Source organism: Panthera onca, chromosome C2 (assembly GCF_046562875.1).
Source record: "Panthera onca isolate mPanOnc1 chromosome C2, mPanOnc1 haplotype 2, whole genome shotgun sequence".
Taxonomy (NCBI): Eukaryota; Metazoa; Chordata; class Mammalia; order Carnivora; family Felidae; genus Panthera; species Panthera onca.
This window is the reverse complement of record NC_138347.1, coordinates 26,237,595-26,261,539: the sequence shown is the minus strand read 5'-3', so window position 1 is coordinate 26,261,539 and position 23,945 is coordinate 26,237,595. Positions and strand designations below refer to the sequence as shown.

At 41.0% G+C, this 23,945-nt stretch overlaps 1 protein-coding gene across 2 annotated transcripts in view; it reads left to right on the top strand.

Annotated features, from left to right (window-relative positions):
• The first annotated feature begins 4,916 nt into the window (after positions 1–4,916).
• The window catches only part of CXADR (CXADR cell adhesion molecule), a 56,817-nt gene continuing 37,788 nt past the window's right edge, over positions 4,917–23,945 (top strand). For both annotated transcript variants that reach the window (XM_078452865.1, XM_060640303.3), the window contains exon 1: positions 4,917–5,088. In XM_078452865.1, coding sequence (XP_078308991.1) covers positions 5,046–5,088 — 43 coding nt within the window. In that variant the 5' untranslated portion in view covers positions 4,917–5,045. The remainder of the gene's footprint in view (positions 5,089–23,945) is intronic.

The following is a 23,945-nucleotide window of genomic DNA, read 5'->3' as shown; positions in this document are numbered from 1 at the left end:
AGAATTGTTTATTCTAGCTCTGTGAAGAATGCTGGTGCCATTTTGATAGGGATTGCATTGAATGTGTATATTGCTTTGGGTAGTATTGACATTTTAACAATATTTGTTCTTCCAATCCATGAGCATAGAATGTTTTTCCTTTTTTTTTTTTTTTTTTTGGATCTTCTTCAATTTCTTTCATAAGCTTTTTATAGTTTACAGTGTATGGGTTTTTTACTCTTTGGTTAGGTTTATTCCTAGGTATTTTATGGTTTTTGGTGCAGTTGTAAATGGGATCAATTCCTTGATTTCTCTTTTTGCTGCTTCATTTTTGGTGTATAGAAATGCAACCGATTTCTGTACATTGATTTTATATCCTGCCACTTTGCTGAATTCATGGATCAGTTCTAGCAGTTTTTTGGCAGAGTCTTTGGGTTTTCCACACAGAATATCATGTCATCTGCGAAGAGTGAAAGTTTGAGTTCCTCCTTGCTGATTTGGATGTCTTTTATTTCCTTTTTTTGCCTGATTGCTGAGGCTAGGACTTTCAACAGTATGTTGAAAAACTGGTGAGAATGGAAATCCCTGACATGTTCCTGATGTTAGGGGGAAAGCTCTCAGTTTTTCCCCACTGAGGATGATATTAGCCGTAGGTCTTTCGCATATGGCCTTTATGATCTTGAGGTATGTTCCTTCTATCCCTACTTTCTTGAGGGTTTTTATCAAGAAAGAGTACTGTTTTTTGTCAAATTCCTTTTCTCCATCTATTGAGAGCATCACATAGTTATCATCTTTTCTTTTATTAATATGATATATCACATTGATTAGCAGATATTGAGCCAGCCCTGCATCCCAGGATTCACTTGATTGTGGTGAATAATTATTTTAATGTATTGTTGGATCTGGTTTGTTAGTATTAAGATTTTATTTTTACATAATCTTTACACCCAATGTAGGACTTGAACCCACAACCCCAAGATCAAGAGTCACACGCTCCACTGACTGAGCCAGTCAGGTGCCCCTAAACTTATCACTCCTGTGTATTCCTTCTGGAATCACATTATTGGGAATAAAAAAAAAAAAAAAAAAAAAATTCTAGGTCACTGACTAAGGGTTGATTTCTAAATATTATATACATGGCATTAAACTAAAAATGTATTTATAAATTCATTTGCACCAGGGTAAATAGATGTCTTGGATGGTATTAACCCATGAAACCCATGTTCTTGATATTGCAAGTAGAACACTTGTGAGAAACCTTCATTTCTTTTTCTTTTTTCTTCTTTTTTTTCTAGTAAGTAGGCTCCATACCCAACATGGGGCTTGAACTCATGACCCTGAGATGAAGAGTTGGATGCTCTCTGGACTGAGCCAGGCAGGTGCACCAGAAACCTTCATTTCATTTTCCAGAAAATATAAAAATCAGCCAGTGTCATCTATGAAAGAAAGTTTCTTGCTTCACATGCTTTCATAGTCCAGGTTGGTAACAGGGAAAAATCCTTTAATTCTTATGAATAAGTCAATCTCTGAATGTGTTCATAGGATTTTAATCATCTCAGTGTGTTGATAAGCTCACCGCTGCTGAGAAATCTTCCTAAGAACATATGCTATGTTAACCATAGTTGTTTATGTCTCCACAATTATCACCTTCTTGACAGACCAAGAATCACCTTTCTGCTGGTTTAGAGGCTATACAATATGGAATGCTTGGTGCTTTACTAAACTAGGACAATTCATTTAATGGCTGTGCACTATTGTCAGCTTGTTTTGAAAATATCAAATAATCAGGGGCGCCTGGGGGCTCAGTGGGTTAAAAGGTTAAGCATCTGACTCTTGGTTTTGGCTCAGATCATGATCTCAAGGCTCTTCGGATTGAGCCCTGAGTCGTTCTCTGTGGTGACAGCATGGAGCCTGCTTGAGATTCTCTCTCCTCTCTCTCTGCCCCTCCCCTGCTCTCCTGTGTGTGTGTGTGTGTGTGTGTGTGTGTGTGTGAGCACACGTGCAGTCTCTCTCTCTAATAAAGAGTTAGAAAAATATATCAAAGGATCAATAATTTGCATGATCCAGAATTAATGACATTATCTCATTACAGTTTTGTACACATAATTTCTAAGTTAACTATAGCCACAAAGCCTTTTTTTGTTAAATGTTTATTCACTTTTGAGAGACAGATATAGAGTGTGAGTGGGGAAGGGGCAAAAAGAGTGGGAGATACAGAATCTGAAGCAGGCTCCAGGCTCTGAACTGTCAGCACAGAGCTGGACATGGGACTTGAACCCACGAACTGTGAGAGCATGACCTGAGCTGAAGTCGGACACTTAACCAATTTAGCCACCCAGGCACCCTTAGCCACAAAGGCTTCTTAAAGGTATTAATAAGTTTCAGATATTGGCATAATTTTAGCTGCTGTTTTTATGAAATAATATAGTCATAAACCAAAGTGTAAAGATGACTCCATTTAACTTTTTTTCCTCCCCCCCCCATCTTTGATATAATTGTTTAAAGAATAGTTTCCTGAATAAGGTAAATTACTCCTTTCAAAGTTACTTAAATCTTAGAGATGATATACTTGGAAAAATTTGTGTTCAGTAACCTAATGAAGGGTAAAACACTAATTTTGGGGGTGCCTGGCTGGCCCAGTCTGAGAAGCATGAGATGCTTGATCTCAGGATTGTGGGTTTAAGCCCCATGTGAGGTGTAGACATTACTTAAATAAAAACTAAAAAAAAACTCCAACCAATAAAAAAAAACATTAATTTTGTAAAATTTACATTTTAAAGGTGCATTCTAAAAAGACATATTCAGATGTGATGATTTGTGAGTTATTGTATACATATTTAAATACTTTTTATTAACATACATCAACATATTAACATATGAATTAAATATACTCAGTTCAACAAATACTAGATTCTACTATGGGCTGGCTTCCTAGAGTGACAAAGATGAATAAATAATGTGCCTTTCTGGCCTTCTAGAAATATACAGAGTAAGAAGTGATTGATAGGTATGAAAATGTCTACCACAGAAGGAGGCAAAAGGGAAAGATTGCAAAAAAAAAAAAAAAAAAAAGTACTAGAAGGAAAAGGTTAAGATAAAAATCCTTCTGGATAATTTCAAAAGATTTCCTCTAGTATGTGGTTGAGATAACCCATGAAGGGTGAGTTTAATTTCTACCAGAGACACTTATAATAAATGTGTGCTGCTTTGAAGTGATTAATACTAGAAAAATTCTCATATAACAGTCTGAAATAGATATGAACAACGTTAATATTTATTCTTTTCTAATTTCATGAACTATAATGTGTTAAGAAAAAATTTAAGTTCCCAATATTTTATACCTTCAATTATATCAGGTAGAATTTTTGTTTCCTCTGCTAGGAAATCCCTAGCAGTTACTCTGAACTCTCCTCGTAGATCAGTCAGGACTCCACTGGAGGCCCTTTGAATCAGGATCACTGGAGTGGGTTCAGATACTGGTATTTTGAACAAGTTCTCTGGATGATTTTATTTTATTTTTTATAGATTTTATTTTAAAGTAATCTCTATATGCAAAGTGAAACTGAACTTACAACCCTGACGTTAAGAGTCCCAAGCTCCACCGACAGGGACAGGGAGGCCCCCTCTAGATCATTTTAATATGCAGTCAGTATAGCCGACCACGAGGCTAAATTGCAGTTGAGTAACTTTGGTCTTACCAACAACTGATTTATTTTCTCTTTGCTGGTTCAACAAATAATAAGAATTTTCCAATATTATTCTTTATTAGCTGCCATTTTAAAAAAATGTTTATTTTTGAGGGGGGGGGCAGAGAGAGAGGGACAGGGGATCTGAAGCACTCTGTGCTATTAGCTGCCATTTGACTGAGTATTTACTATGTGCCAGGCACAGTGCCAAATATTCTTTTGTGCCGTATCTCATCTAATTGTCATAGCTAGGTGTATTTCCAAATCACTTGCCCAGTTAACTGTCCCTTTCCAGGACCCAAGAACTTACCCACTGCACCACATGCTTCTCTCCTCTAAGTCACTCCAGATAGGGAACTGTTGGAAACACAAAAGTCTCTTAGCAGTTATATACAAACGCTATCTGGAAAGGGCAACTGAGAACCCAAATGACACAAGAACAAGTATGGAGGATACCAGGAAGTGACACTGTAGGGCAGACCAGGAGATTCAAAATCTCTTTCGCTGGTCCCCCCAACACCGCCTCCAGCCTTTAACCACCCCTACTTAGCCTCACTTTTAAAGCTCACTGGTCCACGATGGCCAATTATAGGGTTAGAATAACCTTTAAATACACAGGGTCAAAAACACCAGTCCAGATATTTCCCAAATCCGAAGCTGCAGCTGAGGGGTTCGGTCATTACTGGAGATAGGGAAAAGCCTTCTCGAGCCTTCCACATCAGCCCACCGACTCAACGATATGGGAGCAAATGCCCGGGGTAGGGTGGGTTTCCTGGTTCTGTGTCCTCACAGCCTTAGGAGGGAGACCTCGCAGCAAACCGCCAGACGTGGGACGCGTGGCTGGAGGCCCCTCATTCCGTACCAGCCAGAGGGGAGGGCCGGGTGAGCGCCTGCGGGGCCAACCGTGTTTGCCGCCCTTCAGGATCCCGGGGCAGGACCGCAGGCGTGGGTCGTTCCGTGCCTCACCCTGAAGCAAGGGCGCGACCGCAACTGGGGAAAGGAGCCTGCTCGACCCTAGTGCACACACCCTGATTTAACTAAAGGCACTGAAGCGGGGACCTGGGCTTATGGGGGGAATGGCTGCCGGCTCACCCCAAGACGGAGCGCAGCTGGCCGGGGAATTCTATTCCAGAGGATCCCTAGGGCAGTCCGCACTGGTTGCCACGGCAACCCCACGCTCTTGGCGGAGCCGGCGCGCGCCGCGGGGCTCAGCCACTACCGGAAGTGACGTATTTCACCTGCCGTGCAAGGGTGGGGTGGGACGGGGGTGCGGAGGTGCAGCCGCCGCCAGCCAGTCGGGAGCGCGCAAGGCGCAGGGTGACTGAGACCCCGGGTGAGAGCCGCCTACCTTCAGTCACCGCCCACGGCCGGGCCGCCACCATGGCGCTTCTGCTGCGATTCGTCGTCTTGTGGGGAGTCGCGGGTGAGTGGGGGGCAATTCAGTTCCTAGGGTTCCTTTTGCCGGCACCGCCCTGGGGCGCTCGCTGCCTGCGGCCACCCGGGAACAATGAGGCGTGGGGGAGGGGACGGGTGCGGTTTGGGGGCGCTGCGGCAGTGGTGGCCGTGCGGGAGGTATCAAAATGGGGTGGTTTGCGGAGCCGGGCGTGCGAGCCGGGAAGGTGGAATGGCTCGGAATAGAGCCATGCAGGGGCATGAAGTGTCCGGGGGGAGTTGGAGATGGTGGGGACCGAGCCCCGAGATGAGGGGCGGCGGTACAGGGGCTCCTCGGGCGCGGGTGGTGGGCGCGGCGTGCCGGATGCGCCTGGCGTCTCTCCCAGACCATTCTTTGCTGAGGGTGCAAGCTTTGCTTTATTCGCGCTTGCCTTTTCCCTTGTTAGCCGCGGTGTTGTGTCCGTCCAGGGTTACTCGATTTCCAAAGCCTTGGGCTGCGAGTTTGCAGGTGTTGAGCAGTCCAAACGGGGAGGCTGAATTACAAACGCCATGATTCAATAGACACCGAGCTTTTCAGTGCCTCAAATCGGCCAGGCTACCTCTAGGAAAGAGGCGCTGAACGAACAGTAGCCTGAGCCTTCTTGGTCTGGTAGAAGAGGAGAGCCCAAGCACGAGCTGTTACCTAGAAGGTAACTCGACGAAGTAGACCGTGGAAAATCAAAAGTAGATTCCAGCAAAAAAAAAAAAAAAAAAAAAAAAATGCGGTTTTGGTTTCCGCAGTCCCGGCGCAAAGTGCAAAGGAGAAATTCGTAACCTCGGTTTGAATTTGTGATGAGTTAATTCATTTTGAAGATAAGAGGGGATGACTTGTACGGGGCACTTCTTAAAGGATTCGCCAAGTACATTTTTCGACTGCGTCTTTCTCGGGAGGGGAAAAAAGGCATTTAAAAAATGCGTGGACTATTAGAAGGCACAATCATTTGACACTTTAAGTGATCTGTTTTCATGTCAGTGTTTTAACTACCTGATCTTGTTTGTCAGGGTAAACACTTGTATTTTAGAACCAAATTGTTAATTAAAGGGAAAAAAAAAAAATCCATAGGTGGGACTCTGGAGACACATTCGTGTAGCTTCTGGAAGGATTTTTTTTTTTTTTTTTTGAGCCCGGAAGGATCGGGTGGCCCTTTCTGTTGGGATGGCTCTCCGTTTCTTGTTGAAATGTTAATTCCATTGTTGGATGCCACATCTGTGAGCATTACTCATGGGATCAACATTCTATTACTAAGTCTAATCTTCAGACTATAGCACCACCTCCACCTTTTTGATACATATCATTTAGACTTGGGTGAAATTTCCAAAGTAAAGCTTCTGGAAAAGATGAAGGGTCAGTAACCAGTTTACTTGGTACATTCCCATCTTTGTTTTGTCAAGGACTAAGCTGAAGTTGAAGTGGAGAACACATGTTCTCTATGGGAAGAATATTTTAGGCTACATTTAGAGCAGAAAAGTGGAATAACATAAACAATGTAGAGGATTTAAAAAAATTTTTTTTAATGTTTATTTATTTTTGAGAGAGACAGAGTGCGAGCTGGGGAAGGGCAGAGAGAGGAGGAGACAGAATCTGAAGCAGGCTCCAGGCTGTCAGCGCAGGGCCCGAGGTGGGACTCGAACTCACAAATTTAGGAGATCATGACTGAGCCCACATTGGCCGCTTAACCGACTGAGTCACCCAGGCACCCTGAAGAGGATTCTGTTTTTCACCCCCTGGGATGTCCAACTAATTGTCTGGATTTCATTTTTTCTGGGTGCCTCACTTTGTTAGGCACAATGAGCTTCTCATTAAAGGACTATTGCCCTTAGCTTAACAAGACAACTATTTTTAGTTCCAATTTCCCAGCTTAGGGAACAACTCAAAAACTATGTAACTGATGTATGGCTTCGAGTATTTCTTGAGATACTCTTTGCCATTTTAGAAGTCCGTTGCTATGAATTCAGTTTGGGTGGTAACATGATTGGCTTCTACATTTGGCAAAACAGAGTGGAGGAGGCTTACAGATTAAAAATTGCAGTGCTATTTTTCTTCTAGGTTTGTCTCCATATGGGTTGTAAAGCGTTTTGTGGTATCTTCTGGTTGCTAGTGGAAGTCCTTTTGATGCATTTTATTACCCACCCAGCAGCAAGTCATACTACCTAAGTCACACTAATAATAGTGGCAGTGGTAGCATAGCTGTAGCAATCGTAGTAAAATTAAAGCCTTGATTGAGTAGTTGTTAAATGCCAGACACTGTTAAGGGCTTTACATATACTCCATCTACCTAGTAACCCTAGAGGGTGTGTATTACAATGATCCCTATTGTACATGTGAGGAAACTGAGGCATAGAATAGTTATATAACTTAATTTGCCAAGGTCACAAACTTCCTCTTTAATCCTTGCTCTTACCACCATGTTATTTTGCCTCTTTCCTCTTTGATTACCTCTGATTGACATCCTAAATTTTTCTCACTGGTTATCTGTCATGTAATAAGAACCTGCTGTGTGCCAAATACTGAAGTCTTCTGTTATTAGCCCTTTACTTTTTTGATTTTAGTTGAATGCTTCCTGGCACCATTATGAAGACACGGGGAGTCAGGGCTTAGTGTTGTAAAACTGATGTGGCTCATGTACCAGCAGCATCAGCATCACCTGGGGATCTTGTTAAAGTTTGGGGGGCTGCTGTTTCTCACACTGTCAGCATGAGTGAAAATAAAATTACTTGTCTACCTACCACTTGTTAGTCATTTGATGGCTGCAGGCCCCTGTCCTTTCTGTGTGCCTCAGTTGCTTTATGTGTCAATAGTAGGGATCCTACCACCGCAGAGTTGTTGAAGAGCAAAGTGAAATGTTTATCATTTTGCTTCCGGAAGTCTTCCTTTGCATAAAATATATGAAGATTAAGTGGGAACTTTATCTCCTCTATATATGTCTCTTACTGTTCACATTTTGGCCGTTATACCAACCACCTAAAAAAAGTCACCCCTCCTCTGAGGCAAGCCACGTTAGATTGGCTCCTTACCCTGCTCGTTGCGGGGTGTCCGTCAGTCACTCAGTTTATCTCATTGCACTAGGTCAGAGGGCAGGGGCATGACCTGTGTTCTTGTTACAGTCCCAGTGTTAGTTAGCTTGTGGTATGTGGCAAATAGCAAATGTTCAGCAATATTGTGTGGCTAAAAGTTTGCAGCTTTTTTACCACTACGCCTGTGTATATGACGTAGCTCTCATCGGTTCCATCTCTCTCCCTCTCCCTCTCCCTCTCCCTCTCCCTCTCCCTCTCCCTCTCCCTCTCCCTTCTCATCAAATAAAGATGGTCCTTCTAGTGATCGTTCCAGTAGCCTTGTCTCATTCAGTTGTTAGTCTAAAGTTAAGCTTCTGCTTTATCTTTGATCTCATTGTTCTGTTCCACTTTAGTTGCCAAAGGTAACAATCACCGTGTTCCAAATCCGCTTATCTTTTGGAACTTCTTTTTGGTTCTTTCCCACCCTGTTAACTTGCTCTTCATTGACTTCTACAGAAGGTCCCTAAAATGTCAACCTTACCCAAGATTTGGCCCATAGTCCTCTTCTTTCAATCTTAGACCTGGGTGACCTCATCTACCCATTACTGTAATCTCCAAACAGTTGCTAATGACTTAAAAATAGTGCCAGCTCAGCCTACCTCTCCTTTGAATTCTGGGCCACTGTTTCCAACTGCTTAACATTCACATTCCATCCGAATGCACTTTAGTACCTTACACTGTGCAAGTCTGGAGCCGAACTCATCCGTTAATTAATTGATTACATGATCCAATCATTCAAATATTTATGGCCTACTATGTACTGTGCCTGTACTAGGCGCCCTTACAGTAAGTAGTAGGTGCAAAGGTTTGATAGGACATTCCCAGCAGATGGTACAGCTTTTGCAAACTCATGGAGTTCTGAAAGGATATAATGTATTGTGGGAGGTGAGAAATTCAGTGCATTAGAGCATCTAACCAGCACTTCTCAAAGTTTTGATGTGCGCCTGAGTCTTTCTTATAAGAAAATATGGGGTGAGGCCTGAGATTTTGCCTTTTAACCAGTGACCACACTGTGGGTGGGTGAAGATCTAAGGCTGTGCCAGGAGCTTAGTAGATGAAGATGATGGACAGCTGTCAAGTGCTGCCACCCTCCTTGGTGGTACAAAGAAACTTGTGAAGGCATTAAAAAAGTGAGATTATACACTGAGATTATTCTCTTGAATGATGAACCTGGAGGCAGTTCTGGAGGCAGAACCAATAGATCTGATACAGGAAGCTATCTGGGATGATCTACACATAAGCAGTCCCTGTTAAAAAAAACAAAAACACAAGAGTTGTGTTGGGCTTCCTCTGGTGTGAAAAGTTTTAAGGGAAATGCAGTGAAACCTGATACCTGGTTGGTTGCAAGAAAAAGTTGGAGAGAAGCAGTAAGATTTCTGGCTTTGGGAGGATGGTGAAGTCACTAACCAACAGAGGGTAAAGAAAAAAGGAGCAAGTTTTAGGGGAAATGACCAATGAGCTTAAGTTTAGACAGGTGATATTTGAGGAGCCCGAAGGGAATGGAGGTAAAAAATACCTATTAGGAAGATTGAAACAAAGGACTGGATCTCAGGAAAGACAAAGTTTGGTGATAGAGAATTGAGAATCACCACTGATAGGTGGCATCTGGGTAAGGTTAACCAGGAAAAGCTGGTAGGACTAGGAGAGATGGTGAAATGTGACACTGGAGAGCATCAACATCTAATAAGTAAACAGAGGGTGAATAATAAGGAGTGATGCGGGGGGGGGGGGGGGCATCCCAGAAACTGATGCAGAAATGAGGCCAGTGGGTCTTACCGTTGGGAGATTATTGGCGACATTCAGGAAGTTCTTGATTCCATAAGGAGGACAGTTTTCTGTAGGGGATAGAGTACAGCTGGATTTTCATATATTAAGGAGCGGGCATCAGGTAAGTAAAGAATGAAAAACATGCTTAGCGTTTGCAGTTGTCTTGACAGTGAAACATTGCACATATGACCTTCATTCCAAGGGACAGTAGCAGACCCAGGGGATGAGGCAGAAGCCAGCAGCTAAGGACTCCCTTACCTTCCAGCCACCCAGACTTAGAACCTTGTTCCTTATTTTCCCTTGTGCACCATTTCTTCCTTGTACCTTAAATATTGGGGTTCCTCAGTTTATGGCTTCAGTTAGCGTTTATGTCTTGACAGCTTCCAATCTATTTCTAGTCTGTCGCCCAAGCTTTTTCCCCTCATTTGAAACCACCCACTTGACATCCCTGCTTCGACTTTCTGCAGGTGCCTCCAATTGAACCTGTCTACATAACGACTGTTCCCTCTCCCATTAAGTGGCTTTTTCAGCTAGCAAAATACCCAGGCAGAAATCTGGGTACCTGACTGACTCTTCCTGTTCTCTCATCTGCTTACATCCAGTCACTTTCTAAGTCACTTGTATCCCTCCAGCCACTACTCGTAGTCCAGGTTATCACCTCTTAAGATGGTTGAAATAGCTTCGTTGGCCTTCGATTAAGTGAATTTTTCCCTACTCCAAGCACATTACATTACTGGAGTGTGTTCTAATGTTTGTCAGGTGGGCCTTTATTGTAATTGTTTTTCCTGACCAGACTGTACATTTCATGATGTCAAGGATTGTCTGTTGATTCCATATTTTGTTCCCAGTGTATGCACAGCCCATGCTAATTAAATGGGAAAATGTTCTAGACAGGAATTGATGTTTGTTGGCTTGTGGAAAAAGACCTGGAGGGAAAGAGCATTTGAAGATCGAGAGTATGTTCCTCACAGAAGAGGTGAGCAGGGCTGGGCTCCATACCCTGCACAGGCAAGCTGTGTGTGTCCGTTTTACCCTGTGCTCGGTAATGGAGTGAATTTGTGTTAACACCGTCTCATTGTAATCTCCTGTTGCAGCCTGTTCTCCCAATCATGTTGTTTCTACCTTTCCTCTGTTTTATACAAATCATTATCAGGTGTAATTAAATAAAGGCAAGAATTGATAGTGGGAACGTTTGGTTCATTTATTTGGTGGCCAGCAAGAAATGGATAAAGTAACTAGCCCATGGGGTGCCTGGATGGCTTAGCCAGTTGAGTAATTGACTTCAGCTCAGGTCATGATCTTGCCATTCATGAGTTTGACCCCACATCAGGCTTGCTGCTGTCACCCTGTCAGTGCAGACCCCACTTCGGATTCTCTCTCCCCCTCTCTTTCTGCCCCTCCCCCACTCATGCACGCACACACTCAAAAAATAAATAAAACATTAAAAAATACATTTGTAAAATGATAAAGTAACCCAGAACATAATTAAAAATTCTGTAATTAAAAAGAACTTATGGCTTTATCCTGCTGTTTTTCATCTATCTTATATATTTTTAAGAAAACAAATCTAATATTCTAGAATAATTGTTACATTGGTGTTGGAATTAGACTGGTTTCTATTAGGAGTGTGGTGCGAAATATAAGTAAAAAGCAACAACCTTTTCTAGTGGTGGTTCCCTACTCATTTTCTACTCCACATTTGGTGGGGGGGTGCTGAAATGACAAACAGTGGAAAGTGAAGGGGTTGGAAAACATCACGCCTGGCATGGTGAAGTGAGCTGTTGGGGGAGCTGGTTTGGAGTTCATGGTTTGGCGATCTCTTTGGGGGTCTATTATTGGTATTGCTTTGTAAGTTGTTCAGTCTGTTGAATCCATTACGGTCTCTGTAAAAATGCAAAGAAAGCTGAAAATGTTTCTACATTCACTGGTGAAATGGTGACTTAAAGAGACAATTTCTCTTTTGTGCTTTTCCACAGGCCTTTTCTGTCACCTTTCTTCCCTCACCTCATTGACTCACTCTTCCTGGTTTCTAATAAAGAGTTAGCCAATTAGAGTTTAAGCATTAAAGGCCTTAACTTGACTCAGCATTATTTGCAATTTTAATTAGCAGTGTGCTGTAGAAGAAAAGACTGTGGTCTGCCCTGTTGACAAAGAGAAGGTAGGATAAGGGAGGGAGATAATAGTCTATTTTAGGGTAAGTATGAGATCAAGGCATGGTCTAGTTTGTCCTTTGATAGTTGGTGAGAAAAAGGATTAACAGTCAAATTAACCATTGTTAATTGGTTAACTGAGACAATACAAATTTCCTGTGAAACTATGAAATCACTTTCATTCTTTCAGAGGTATTTTATAAGTTGGAATGTGAATGGCTTTGATTTAATTTACTTCTAAGACATAAAAATTTGTTTAGATTTTAAGAAGAAACAGTAACTAATTGTAATCACGACCTCACCATTTTATAGTGTAGATGTATGTTTTGTGTGAGTTTTACAGGTTTCTCCAAAGGAAGGGTAGTTTGGCTGCACGGATCACATGCTCTCAAGGAATCTCAAGAAACATTCAGATACAGTGAATCAAATGTGTTCAGCCACATCTCTGTTAAATCCTTAGAGTGACTGTAGCTGACCCTCTCAGGCTCACTTGGATTCCCCAGGGAAGAGAGCTTTGAACTCTTGAATACCAGACGCGTCCCATGGGGGTTTTCCTTAATGGCCCAGACAAAAACTCTTGAGTATTTTGTGCCCTGGGTAGTTTGTACGGTAAGAATTGAGAAGAGTCTTTAACCTACTTGGTGGCACAATGTGAAATCTGATACTTTTAGAATCTACTGGTAACTCTGGGCTGGAAAAGTGATTGTACCTTTTTTTCCCCCTGCTAAATATACACGTATATTTTATTTCAAAAAACACATTATAGAAGTCTTAAATTTATATTTTACAATAAAAGATACCAATATATGCATTGTTTGTATAACTTCACGGACTGGAATTTGAATCAGTGCTATGTTGCGGTCACTATAGACCATCACACTGAACCATGTGTATTGATATATACATCAATATATGATGTACCATATATTTTTTTGAGCTTAGTTATTTTGAGAGAGATTGAGAGTATGCGCTCGAGCTGGGGGTGGGGGTTGGCAGAGAAGAGGGAGAGAGAATCTCAAGTAGGCTCCGAGTGTTGTCAGCGAGGAGCCCCAACGCTGGGCTCGAATTCTCGTACTGTGAGACATAACTGAGCTGAAATCAAGAGTCAGACAGATGCTCAGCGACTGAGCCACCCAGGTACCTTAGTTTTTAAGACAATTTCACACCCATCTCATTTGGGTGTTCTCTTCTGACATCCTTGGGGTAGGAAGAACAGTTTGTATTACTCTAATTTACAGGAATTAAGTCCAGTAAATTGTCACATTGGTCTAAACAGTGCTGTCCAGTAGAGATATAATGCAAGACACATATGTAATTTAAAGTTTTCTGGTAGCCACATTTGAAAGTAAAAAGAAAAGGTGAAATTCATTTGAATATATATTTTGTTCCTTTTTCTGGCTTGCCTTAAGCATATCTATGGATGTTACAGGGGTGGTGGGATTTAGATGGAATTGGAGCTCTCGGGCTCCTGAGCCCTACCAGGTTGTACCTTGTAGAAATATTTTGAGTCCAGAGTTGTGAGACAATACAGTTCTTCGGAAAATATATATTTTGTTTAACTCAGTATATACAAAATAGTTCCATGTGATCAAATTAAACATTAATAAGATTAAAATTTTTTTTCTCACTAATTCTCTAAAATCTGGTTAGTATTTGACCTACGCACGTCTCAGTTTGCACCAGCCATGTCTGAAGTGCTCAGTAGCCGAATGTGGCTAGCAGCTATCCTGGTGGTCAGCACACGTCTGGAATTTGAAGCTTTAGTTCCAGTCACCTTCTAACATAACTAGTCTCGGAACATCCTGCTAACTGAACAAGCATGGGTGTAGTGTTCTTATGAGATAATTATGTTATTATTTGTATCCATAGTATTCTTATTGGTAACATGCTAGCTAAAGTCTCTTACTTTCTTGAAATTATGAGAACAATTGTTACCCATGCACAAAACTATATTAGCTGCCCTTATTTGATTGCTATGTGCATTTACATCTTAGGTATGAGGCAGAAAAAACAAATACATGCACCAAAATCACATTTTTAACTTGCCTGTGAGGGCAATAAATGCATTTATGGAAAGGTGGAAAATAAGGACAGAATGGTCCCTGATGATGGTTGCTAGGGAAATTTGAATTCACTTTGGGATATTAGAAAGGACTAATGCCAAGATTGAGGCAATCAAGTTAGACATGCTTACAACGGAGATGATTTTCTTATTGTAATGAACCCTTTTTTTCTTACCTTCAGGATTTTCCATAAGGAGATAATATTATTTACTCATTTTGCTGTTATATCTATTTCTTTGCTTTCTTACTTACTGTGAGCTCATCTTTTTAACACATTTCACCTGAGGGGTGTGTGTGTGTGTGTGTGTGTGTGTGTGTGTGTGTGTTGCCAAGTACTCACTTTTCCTGTTTCATGTTAATTAAAGGAAGGGAAGAGAGCCTGAGGTTTTTATGAGCAAGGAGGCAAAGGCAGATTTTTAACAACAGAGCATATTCTGTGAAGGCGATGAAAGTATTCACCATGGCAATGGATCTACTTTACCCATAAGGCAAAATATGCCGTTTGCGTTTGTTTTGCCAGAGAATTCTAAAATTAGAAAACATGGGGAAGGTAACATAGTTCGACAAAAGGCTTAGACTTAATTCTGATTGCAATTGAGATTTGAATTTCTTGAGAGGAGTATTTGTGTGTGTGGAGAGGGTGGGGGGAGAGAGGGTGGGGAAGGGTTGGGTCACAATCCAAGACAGAAAATCTGTCTTGCGTGTTTACTTTCTTAATTTCCCCTGGATGTCCTTTATAATTTACATTTTTCCTGGTCCTGGTTTATAATATATATCGAATATTTCTTATTCAGAACTTCAATTCTTATGGAAGACATTTGGGGGTAAATAGATTATAATGTGTACATGTGGGTGAGGTTTTGTGCCAGATGCTTCAGAAGATGTGAAGAAGACCCCATTCTGATACTGTAGGAAAGCTTCAGTTCAGAGAAGCGAGTCAGGCACTTACTCCCCAGCTCTGATTCTCAGCAGAGGAGGATGGGGATCAGAAGAGAAATGTTACGTGATATAAAAATGTATGGTTTTCTGGTTATTCTCTTTGGGCCGCACTGGCTTCTCCACACTACTTTCCCCTCCTTCGACCTTGTGTCCTAGCCCTTCAACCTTGAGACTCCTGCCCTCTCCTTATACCAAACTTCTGGTTGCTTCTTCACAATGACTGAGAAATGCCTTACCTCATACTCCTGTCCTGCCCCCATCACAGCATTATGTTCCATTTTTACAGTTCATTCTTCCACCATTCTTACATAGCAGTTCCTTGACCTCTCAAATACAGTGATTTTCTCTCTAGTTTACTTAGGTAACCCTCTCTTTATACTTTTTCCTCTGAAATCTTGAACTCTGTGGTCATTGGCACCTAGAGCTTTCCTAAAATTCTGTCATACCTTCTTGCTATCAGTGAGATCTTCAGGCCTTTAACCACCCTCTACCCCACTTCTGGTTACTTTAAAACAAGAATTTCTTTAATAATCCAGGGTCCCCTGGTCAGACCTCAGTTCTCATCTCTGATATGGATTGATCTTCCAGGCCAGTTTCTTTGGTCCTGCTCATGGACTGTGATGCTCAGCTGTGTACATTGGAGAGACTTTATTGTCCACTTTGGCTAGACTTTTTTTTTTTTAATATATAAAGTCCATTTATAAAGCAGTGGGATGTGATTTTTTTTAACAAAAACAAAATAAAAATAACTTTTATCTCTAACTCATTCAGCTCTTTTAAAATTTCTTTAAAAGCAAACCTTTTAGAGTTGTCTGTCTCAGTTGGTAGAGCATGCAACTCTTAATCTTGGGGTCATGAGTTTGAGCCTCATGTTGGGTAGAGTTTACCTAAATTTTAAAAATTAAAGAAGAAAAGTAAACCTTTTATCTCAAGTATGTCATTTATGCATAGAGAAGCACAAAGTTTAGAGCATCATTTACAGGTGTACAGGTGAGAGCATTATCACAAAACAGAAACATCCATGTAATTCTTACCCTGAGTAGGAAATAGAATATAACCCACATTTCTCATTTCGCAACAACTCTTCCCTGACCACACATCATACTCCACTACTTTCTTTCTACCCTTGAGAGCCAAGTTCCTCAAAACAGTGTCATTTCTGTCTACTGACATATCTCAAGTCCCCGGCCTTTTCCAGTCACTTCTTCACTCTCTTCTGATTTCTAACAGTGTAGGTTACTATTAACACTTTATAGAACCGGAATTATACAATATATGTTTTGTGGGTTTTTTTTTTTTTGGTGTAACTTTCACTTATGTTTGTAAGATCATTTTTTGTAGCTGTAGATTGTTTGCATTGCTACATGGTATTCTATTGTGTGGCCATATCACAATTGACTTACCCATTTTACTGTGGCTGGACATTTTTTTCCAGTTTTTTGCTATTGTGAAAAATGCTGCTGTGACTTTCTCATTCATATGTTTCAGTGCACATTTGCACACATTTCTCTACCTGGGAATGTTGTTTCTGGGGTCCCATAGATAATACCTGTGTTTAGCTTTAGTTGAAACTGCTGCACAGTTTTCCAGAATCGTGCAGGTTGACACTCCCACCAATAGAGTGTGCGAGTCTCCATTGTTCCATGTCCCCATCAAAGCCTTTTATCATTTTGGCTCTTCTGGGGGATGCATATTGCTACATCCCCTTTTTTTATTATTATTATTATTATTTTATGTTTATTTATTTTTGAGACAGAGAGAGACAGAGCATGAGCAGGGAAGGGGCAGAGAGAGAGGGAGGCACAGAATCCGAAACAGGCTCCAGGCTCTGAGCTGTCGGCACAGAGCCCGGCGCCGGGCTCGAACTTGTCAACTGCGAGATCATGACCTGGGCAGAAGTCAGATGCTCAACCAACTGAGCCACCCAGGCGCCCCAGTGCCACATCATTTTTAGAAAACATTTTAATTACGGAAATTTTCAAATACATAAAACTAGAGAAAAGGGTATGGTAAGGTCAGTATGTATATCTTTGCTCAGCTTCATTGACTATGAGCTTGTATCATTTGGACTCGTGGTACCATTCTGCAGTCTCTCACTTCTTTCCCCATTCCTTTCACAGGTATTTCAGAACTTGAACCTGCCTTCCAAAACCCTCTGCCCACATTTTTTTCTGCCTCTTTTATTCTAAGTAAATGCTGTTTGCCTCCTTTGTCACAGAGGAAATAGAGGCTATCAGGTACAAATTCCCTTAATTTCTTGTACCTTAGTGAATAAGCTTATCCATAATTGTACTGTCCTCTTAACTCCTTCCCTCCATTCTTATTTAAAGGTTGTCTTATTTCTTATTTTCTAGGCATCATTCTTTCTGGGGTCTTGATCCTTCAGTTTCGGAGGGTTCTGCTCTGTGTATTTTTAAACCTCTTTCATTCTATTTGCTCTTTCCTTTTGACTTATATAAACATGCTCTACATTTCCCATTTTACAACAACCCTTCATTGACCACACATCATATTCTGCCGCTTTCCTCCTACCCTTGAGAGCCAGTTCCTTAAAACAGTAGCCTTCTACTTCTGTGTCTAGTCACACATCTCAACCTTTGTAGTTAGCTGTATTCCATTGCAACTCCCCAAAGCCATCACTAAATCAGATTTGGCCTAGGTCACCAATGATGTTCTTTTTGTCAAACCTAGTGGATACATTTCAGTGTCACTTATTTACAAAACAGATTTTAAGTTCGTCCTGTATGGAAGGCACTGCTAAGTGTGAGTGATAAAAGATTAAAAAGTACCTTCCCTGGGGCGCCTGGGTGGCTCAGTCAGTTAAGCGTCTGACCTCGGCTCAGGTCATGATCTCGCAGTCCGTGAGTTCAGCCCCGCGAGTTCAAGCCCTGCATCGGGCTCCGTGCTGACAGCTCAGAGCCTGGAGCCTGTTTCAGATTCTGTGTCTCCCTCTCTCTGACCCTCCCCTGTTCGTGCTCTGTCTCTCTCTGTCTCAAAAATAAATAAACGTTAAAAAAAAAAAAATTTAAAAAGTACCTTCCCAACACTACAGGAGTTTATGTCCTAGAAGTGACATAGTGGTATAGGATGACAGTGAATTGTCATATTAGATGTTGTTTATTGAAAGATGATACCATGTTGCGCTAGAACTGTTCTAAAAGCTTTACATACATTCTTTTATTTAATTCCTACAATGAAGTAGGCATTATTACTATTGATTGTCATTTTATTTTTGGAAAAATTTTTAATGTTTGTTTATTTTTTGGGAGAGAAAGAGACAGAGTATGATGAGCAGGGGAGGGGCAGAGAGAGAGGGAGACACAGAATCCAAAGCAGGCTCCAGGCTCTGAGCTGTCAGCACAGAGCCTGATGCGGGCCTCAAACTCATGAACCATGAGATCATGGCCTGAGCCCAAGTTGGATACTTAACTGACTGAGTCACCCAGGCGCCCGTATTGATTCCCATTGTAAGGGAGAAGCACACGGACTAGAAACTTACCAATCATTTAGTGAGCTCAATATTAATTTGAACCCAAATCTTACTTTGGAGCCAATGCTATTAATGGACAGAACTGTTTCCATAATTCAGTGTGCAAATGTTTCAGAAATGGCTGCACATTTAAGTGAGCTCAGAACTACTTCTTACTTCCTTTGAGTTGCAGAAGAAGGGGAGGAGATGGATGTCAGGGGAAGACGACTTGTTGGTTGATTGATTATCTAAAATTAGGACATATTTAGATCTGAAGTAGACATTTTGGTTCAGTATCCTTAATTTATGTTTAAGCCCTAAAGAAGCAACAACATGTTCAAAATGATAATGGGTTTCTTGTTATTGTTACTGTTTTGTGACAAATGACAACAGGTTCCTAGTCTGGTATTTATTTCCTTGTTAAAAAAAGGTTCACCCAGGGGTGCCTGGCTAGCTCAGTTGGTAGAGCATGAAACTCTTGATCTCAGGGTTTTGAGTTCAAGCCCCACGTTGGATGTAGAGATAAGTTTAAAATCTTTTGTCTTAAACAATTTTTAAAGTCTATTTATTTTGAGAGAGAGAGAGGAGCCAGGCACACATGTGTGCGTGAGAGCAGTTGAAGGGGCAGAGAGAGGGAAAGAGAATCCCAAGCAGGTTCTGTGCTGTCAGTGCTGAGCCAGACATGGGGCTCTATCCCACGAACTGTGACATTATAACCTGAACTGAAATCAAGAGCCAGCCGCTTAACAAACTGAGTCACTTAGAAGTTTTGTATAGCAGAGGAAAGTGTGAACTTCAAACTCTCCTCCACCATAGTGATTGGAGTGGGGTCTAAAACCTACTCTTGTATTTCATACTGATTTTTAAAACAAGAGGTCTGTGTTCAAGGGTGTTTACTGGTGGACTTCAGCTCAACAGGATAAGTGTGGGAACATCTTGCTCCCCGTAGTAGCCCAGATACCTCTCAGTGTCTTGATTTCTTCACTGTAAAATGGGGATAATAGTAGTACCTCCTTCAAAGATAATTTAAAGAGTTAATATGTATACACCTTTTTAAAAAAATATGTATACACTTTTGAAAAGTGCCTGACACATAATCTCAGTCACTGTTAGTTATTGTTTATTGTTAAGATAAGGAGTTCCCCATTTCCATCTCTGTTTATTTCCTGGGTACTTTTTATTTCTCCTTGGGAGTGGGGAGCTGAAAATTTATATTTAAAAAACTGCATAGAAAAGCATGTAAGTATACTCAGTGTCATTTTTCATTCTTAATTAACTTATCTGACCGTCAGTATTATTTTCTTAGCTCTAAGTACATATTAACATACTGTACTGGGTAGCCCATATAGGAATTAAACAATTAAAACCGGTAGACTGCCAAGAGCATAATTTCTACCTTCCTGTAAGTGTTTTCTTCTCTCCTCCGGCAATATTGAAAGGCCTAGTTGGAGCAGTTAACTGATATTAACATATTTTAAATGTCTTTTTTTTTTCCCCCTAGATAGACTCAACTATGTAGGTGACTTTTAAAAATTGCTAATTCTGAGGTGCCTGGGTGGTTCAGTAAGTTAGGCATCTGACTCTTGATTTCAGCTCAGGTCATGATCTCACGGTTCAGTTTGTGAGTTCAAGCCCTGTGTTGGGTTCTGCACTGACAACAGCACAGAGCCTGCTTGAGATTGTCTCCCTCTCTCTGCCCCTCTGCTGCTCATGCGTGCGCTCTCTCTCTCTCTCTCTCTCTCTCTCTCGTCCTCTCAAAACAAGTAAATAAACTTAAAAAAAAAATTGCTAATCCCCAATCAACTTCCTCGTGAGAAGGAAAGTTGCCATAGGTTGGAGGTAGGATCAAGGAAATGACTTAAGAGTACAGCAGTTGCATTAAAAAAAAAACATTTTATTTATTTATTTTAAAAATTTTTTCAGTAAACTAGTACCCCCACTATGAGGCTCAAACTCATGAGCCTGAGATCAAGAGTCACATGCTCTGCTGATTGAGCCAGCCAGGTGTTCTAGGAGTTCCATTTTTTGCACAGTTTGGAATATCCCAGTGAGTTGGTTGCTAACACAGGCATCTGTAGTATTTGTCATCAGACACACACAACAGAATTATACTTGTCCTGATCAACATGTTCCTTAAACATACCAGTTCCTGATTTACCCAGTTTATTTCTTAACGTTAAAATAGTAACCCTTGGGGCACCTGGGTGACTCAGTCGGTTAAGCGTCTCTTGATTTTGGCTCAGGTCATGATCTCACGGTTTGTGGGTTTGGACCCCATATCCAAATCCACGCTTGTCAGAATCTATTTCTTGGGATTCTTTTTCTCTCCTTCACTTTCTGCATGCACCCTCCCTCCCCCCTGCTTGCGTGTACACACATATGAATGCATGTGCTCTCTCTCAAAAATAAATAAATACATTTAAAAAAAATAGTAACCGTTATGACATTTTTTGACATTTCTCATAAAAGTCAATATCAGGTGAATTACTTACGACAATTGATGTTAAGGTCATCATAATGTACCTCTTCCCATGAACTCAAAGAAATCTGCAAGACTTTTGGAATGTAAATTTAAATTCTTTTTCCCCCCCTAGTTTTCCCCCTTTTTTGTTACGATTTTTGGAATGACTCTAGATTTTTGAAAGGCCATGCACCAATATTTAGTGTTTTTTCTTTTTGCTTCATGTTGTTCTAAAGATGGTTGAAAAATAAGACTCTTCTTTAGCTGCAGTTGTGATTTTAGAATATTTACAAATAAAAGTTTTTCTCAATGTCTAATTTCTCTCATGTTAACATATACTATATGTAAAGTTGCATATGTATTAATTTCTTATCAGGTTTACTAACATTTCTTGTAATGTTAGTATTAAAGAAAGCATCAGGGGGCACCTGGGTGGCTCAGTCGGTAAAGTATCTGACTTCGGCTCAGGTCATGATCTCATGGTTCATGAGTTCAAGCCCCACATCAGGCTCTGTGCTGACGGCTCAGAGCCTGGAGCTTGCTTCAGATTCTGTGTCTTCCTCTCTCTGCCCCTCCCCTGCTCATGCTCTGTCTCTCTCTGTCTCTCAAAAATAAATAAACATTGAAAAAAAAATTAAAAAAAAAAAATCAGCCTTTGCTCCCATCAGAACATGACCAGGTTTGTTCAGCTTTTTCGCAGCTGTATCTTCTGTGTAGGGGTCATTCTGTTCCTTTGCTTTCCTGGATACGTGGTTTCCCATGGCCCCCCTTCCCATGCTTTTCCCATAAGGACTGATGGTCTTGTCTCCCATTAGTCACCTTTCCTCTTTCAAGCAGCTCCTTCACCTTCCCTCTGATCTGACCTTCGCTCTCTGCTTGAAGTTCAGCAGTTTTGCCCAATGCCAAATCTGGGGGGTTATTTTTATTATTAATTTTTTAATTTTTTTATAGTTTATGTATTTTGAGAGAGAACGAGAGAGAGAACGTGCAAACAAGATCTGAGGACTGAGATCTCGACCTGAGCTGAAATCAAGAGTCAGATCTTAACCAACTGAGTGACCCAGGTGCCCCAAGTCTGGGGGTTTATTAAATTAGTCTTGGGACATACCCTCCAGAGATGAAGCCCCAAGACACTGTCAGCTGAGTGAAAATATGTGTTTAAGGATGGGGCCGTATAAACAGTGTCAACAATAGAGGAACACATTGTGTAATGTAGAGGAGGGGGCAGTTCCCACTGTGAGGAACAGAGAGGAGGGAACAAGTAAGAGGTACTTTGATAAGTGGCTAGAGATGCTCTGAGTGGGAGAAGGTGGAGCAGGGAGAAAGTGGGCAGCATGTACAAACACAGTGCTCCACAAATATGGACTTGCTTATCTTTCTGTCCTCAGTGCTTCCACTGATTTCTTTGATTTCCTATGTATGATTAGCCCCAGACACTTTGACAGTTATAGTTCCATCTTTAATAGAGGAAGGTCTTAACTGATTTCCACCTTTTAGTCATATTACAACTTAAGTTTTCTCCACTATTTTGAAATAGACCATCTTTTATTTCTGGTAGATCCATTCTGTTTTCCTTCTCGTGTGAAGGTGCTTGTGTTTGTGGGTCGTGTTGTATTTTTTCTTTTCTTCTTTCTTGCTTTGGTCTTTAAAATCAAATGTAGGGTGCCTGGGTGGCTCAGTCGGTTAAGCAAACCGACTCTTGGTTTCCACTCAGGTTGTAATTTCGTGGTTTGTGAATTCGAGCCCTGTGTTGGGCTCTGCAGCTGGCACTGTGGAGCCTGCTTGGGATTCTCCCCATGCTCCCCCTTCTGTCCCTCCCCTGCTCATGCTATCTCTGTCTCTCTCAAAATAAATAAATAAACTTAAAAAAAAAAAATAAACTGTGAAATGTTCACTGGGGGTACAGGGTAGGAAGCACACAGTAAAGCAACTTCAGTAAAGCAGGAAAAGTGCTTATGATGGAGGACTTATCAGTTGCCCAAGATGTACATAGAGGACATCTAATTCAATCCATGTTTGGGCACAAGGAATGCTTCCTAGGAGAAGTGCCTGGACTCAGACATGATCTTTAAAATCCTGGTCCATATGCCATCACTGGTCAGACTTCACGTTTAATATCTTGTTGATATACATAAAGACATGAAAAATATGTTTGAAGCTGTTCTCTTTGTTTCCCAAGTGATAGAAAAACAGAAAGCCTTCCTTCATTCAGCAAATTTGTTAAAAGCTAGCTTGTGGTTTTCTGACCTAATACAGTTAAATTTGTGTCTTTTCTTTAATAGCTTTTGTGTTCTCCATTTTTAAGACTTTATCCACTCAACATTATTGAAAATCCCTATGTTTACTTCTTTTCTCTCTTTTTTAAAAAATCAACCATAAGGTTTCAGTGAGTGCTTTTCATTTGCCTATGATTTTAAGATTGTGATAAGGAAAAGATCGCTGAAGACCATCCAGGTTAATGTGTAGCTTAAATTTGAAGAAGTCAGTTAAAGAAATGAAAGCAGAAGGGAAGCAAAAATGAGATAAAAACAGAGGGAGACAAACCATAAAAGACTCTTAAATACAGAGAACAGACTGAGAGTTCCTGGAGGGGGGGATGAGCTAAATGGGCAAGGGGCATAAAGGAGGGCACTTGTTGGGATGAGCACTGGGTGCTATGTAAGTGTTCTATTCCTGTAATCATTATTACACTGTATGTTAACTAACTTAGATTTAAATTTAAAAAAGAAAGAAAGAAATCAAAGTAGGTCATCAGTTCAAAATGTTGCCTTCCAGCTAGAGGAATGGAGTCTTCCATTATCTCCAGTTCTACTCCATTCTTAGGGCAGCAACAATTCTAATGTTTGGTAGGAGATGACCACATCAAGGCTAGAAAAATACTTGGGTGAGCTGGTGTCATTTTGATGCTGCAGTAGAAGGCAGACTGGGCAGAAGAGAAGCTCTGAA